General features: G+C 50.7%; 1 protein-coding gene across 1 annotated transcript in view; it reads left to right on the top strand. All coding sequences in view use genetic code 11, as the record gives it.

The window, feature by feature from the left end:
- The window catches only part of EGR_10272 (Leucine-rich repeats and immunoglobulin-like domains protein), a gene marked incomplete at both ends in the record, with an annotated part of 21,950 nt that overhangs the window by 334 nt on the left and 18,064 nt on the right, over positions 1–3,552 (top strand). Inside the window, 2 exons of the mRNA XM_024499521.1 lie at positions 1,644–1,776; positions 3,323–3,491. Coding sequence (XP_024346075.1) covers positions 1,644–1,776; positions 3,323–3,491 — 302 coding nt within the window. The remainder of the gene's footprint in view (positions 1–1,643; positions 1,777–3,322; positions 3,492–3,552) is intronic.

Here is a 3,552-nt window from a genome sequence, read left to right as displayed (position 1 = left end):
TGGCATAAGCAGTGCCAATTATTTTGGTGGGTTTAGGGACCTATTTTGATTGTCTCCGGCATGAAATTGGTCAAGAATTCACGTCTTTGCACTGGCTCCCAAAATATAACTTCCTCAAAACAGCGAAACACAGGCTATTCCTCATGCTCTGTACAGAGTTTACTAATGTGCACTCCTCGACTACCGGCAGCTTAGACGATTCCTCTCTAATTCGAGCTGACCCTCTTAATGGTGGATGACAAACTGAATGCTCTCCACTTTTGTGGCCAACACTATTTCTCCTCAATTCGAACGGCTTTGGGGCTTGATGTGTGGACAGTGTTGACGAAGGTGCCCTCTAAGCACTGCATCCAACGAGTGATGCTTCGGCAGACCCTCTGATGGGTCTTCGGACAGCCGAATGCTTCTCCATTGTGGTGCAAGCAACTAGATTTGAAGTTGTCTGGTTGTGGTCATTGAGACGTTTTCAGTGAAGAGGCAATTGCCAAAGCAGTAGGTGGTGTCTGGGCGCTACGGTAATGTGGTCTGAAATCTGCTTTGCTGACGTGTGTGTCGGTTTGTGCGTCCGAAGTGTGTGTTGTTGTTGTGGGTGAGTGAGAGAGTCGCTTTGCCTGAGTCGGTGGGAATGACTCTTCGGTGGAGATGTTATCCTCTGAGAGTCTTGATCACGGAAGAATTGGGTTCTCATCTGACTTTCGCTTAAGAGTAATGAGTTGGCTGTTGGCGTCACACATGTGTGACGCGTCGGTTTTTGCTTCCTCCCAGTCTGGTATCACACCTACGTGTCGTGCTTTCATTTTCAGACTGTGGCAGCTAGTGTAAGGCTTGCAAGTAATCATTGTCTAGTAGTGTTTGTCAGCAGTTGGGTTGGTGAACGCAATAATGACGATTGGTGTCATTAATTGAGCCATGGTAATCGGCTTTTTGTCCTCGAACCGCCCAGTAGCGAGCGGGCAGGCGCTCTAATTACAAACGGTTAGAAAGGCCTATTGGGTAGCAATGCTAGTCTGAATATACTAATTGTTGATTGGAGGCTGCCCTGGTTAGTTGTCCAGGTTGAAGTCAACTTCTAGTCCCAGTGCGGCGCCTTGACCGCTGCTGTTGTGACTGTGAAATGCGTCTGAATCCCCATGCATTGAGAGCCTTTTCACCACCGCAATCTACAACAACGTCTCCCTCACTAGCCTTGGCGCTCGGTCCTTTCCTAGCCTACTGACGACATACGGTGTGCGCGAGGGGTTTTTGTGAAACACCATTTGTTGATTAGCCGACTGCTGCCAACTCGGATGTGTTGATCGCGTCGTCTGACTGGCTGGTTGTCAAGTGCAGCCCTAACTCCTCCCCAGTGAAGACTAACTCAAAGAAAAGGGCTTTTTTAGTTGTGCGTGATCCCCACTGAGTTGTGAAAAAGCACAGGGTGAGCTACGTAGGCTATGAAGTGAGTGTTGGTTGGAAGGAGTGGAAGTGCGTAAAGGACTGCCTGAAGGGTTCACGATTCGCGAGGTTGTTCCAAAGTGCCCAAATAAATTTGCTTATTAAAGTAGCCTACAATTGTGTGGGGTGGAGCACTTAAAGGCAAGCTGGAACGTGGAATGACCTTGTTTACTGTACCTCGTTATGTCTTGCCTCTTTCTTCTTCAAAGTAAGCGAAAGCACTTCGTCTTCAATCGTAAATGGTCACGCTTGGACTTCTTCCCCACTGTGGTGGAGAATGCCTTCCCGCCTCCTCATCCGCCTCGAGTCTTCCGTTGCTCGGCCCCAGTTGTCACGGCGAATGTGAGGTGTGAGTGGACTGTTGCTGGTGGTGGGGCACGCAGTTGGAGGTGATGGCGATTGGTGGCCACAAAACACGCCGTCGTCGAGACAGGCTTCTGATTATTGTTTCGGCTCACTAGGCGTTGTCGTTTTTACTGTAGAAGTTGCCTGGTGGGTGTGACTTTATCGACGAAGGTGATTACCTGTCCCTCCCTCCACCCTCTTAGTCAACGTGGAGAAGTGTGTGTCGAAATTGTTGGTCCATTCCGCATCGCTTCACTTTTGGCGACTGGAATGACGTGGGTGTCGTGCGAGAAGTGGATTGACCTCGGCCAGGAGGTCAGGTGGATGGACAAGTAAATGGCAATTGTAAGGTGAATCAGAATTAGGCGACTTTGATTTACGCAGATTGGATGGGACTCTAACTGCGTGGTGGTCTTGCTTGAGAGTATTTGAATGTGGGTCTGGTTAGCTGTCGCCTGACCTGATGTGTGGTTGTTGACGAGGTGTAGTGAATTGGCTTGCGATGTGCAGACCTGGGAATCATTCCACCGCCCTTATCCAACCAGAATCGGGTCCGTCTCTTTCCTCCTCCTCCTCCTCCTCCTTCATCTCCCATCGTTGCATGGCCTTGTCAGAGAGAAAGTGGGCTAGGAGTACGAGGTGATGACGCGGTAGCTGTTGGCCAGTCAGTCAGGTAGGTGGGCGTCGGATGGGTGCGTGGATGTGCAGGCGTGACCGTAATGTCTCAAGCGAGCCTCAACGGCGTGTACCTCGCTTGCGCATGCTAATGACTTGTTTAATTTGCATCCATCGAGGCACGCAAATGCAAGCACAAGGAGGTGATGGAATGCAGCGCTGGCACTGGTGTGGCGTGCGTGTGAGGTCAGACGACGGTTTCGCGTGGCCCAAGTTAAATGGTGGTGAAGGGATGTGGGAGGGTCAAAAACGGGTGCGCGTGGTACCAGCGTGGAGGGCGATGGTTGGGAGAGTTCAGGAGCCATCTTGCCTCTCCCGCCCTTTTACTCTCTCCCTCTGTCCTTATTTTGCATTGACCTTGAGGCATTGCATTGTCACGCTTCACTCATCTCCTCTCGGCCTCAGAAGAAGAGGAGCTTTTTGTTGTTTCGATTGGTGACGTGGGTGAGATGATGAGAGTGATGAGGAGGTGGAGGAGGAGGATTGTGGTCTCACAGCTAAAGAGATGCGCTTGTTGTGCCCTGCTGGGACCTACCTTCTGCGTCGGTGGCTTTAAATGCCACTTTGTTGCCTTTTCGATGCCGCCTAGCTGTGACTGTAGGCCGCCTATTCAGTCGCATTGTTCAGGCAGTTGCGCTGTGGACGCTTTCCATATCCTTCAAATCTGGAAATTGAAGTAGTTGGCAAAAGGCGAGGCGGTTTTGTTGGTGGCCTTCTGGTGTGAGTCCTCGCCGATGCGGCTCATTTCAGCTGCGCATCTATCCAGCGAAACTGGTGATTGGTGTTGAATACTTCTGGGCTGCACCTGGAAGGTGATTTGGTGTTGTGCTGCTAGACTGAGTGTGGGTGAATATTCTTTCCATTGCAGTTTGAATTGGCGACTTGTGGAACGATGAAGGCGTCAACTGTGGAGTTTATTGGCGTCGCCGTGGTTTCAGTCCTCCTGAATGCCATCGTGTCAACTGCTACGTCTTCCACTTCCTTCTCCTCCTCTTCCTCGTCCTCCTTGCCTGATGGAAGCAACGTCACGATACGAAGTAAGTGGCACCGATTTGCTGCCGCTTGACTGTCAATGTCCATGTCAGTGTGTACGTGTTT

Source organism: Echinococcus granulosus (genome assembly GCF_000524195.1).
Source record: "Echinococcus granulosus chromosome Unknown EG_S00204, whole genome shotgun sequence".
NCBI classification, from domain to species: domain Eukaryota; kingdom Metazoa; phylum Platyhelminthes; class Cestoda; order Cyclophyllidea; family Taeniidae; genus Echinococcus; species Echinococcus granulosus.
The sequence above is the reverse complement of the archived record's forward strand: the minus strand, read 5'-3'. Positions and strand labels throughout refer to the sequence as shown.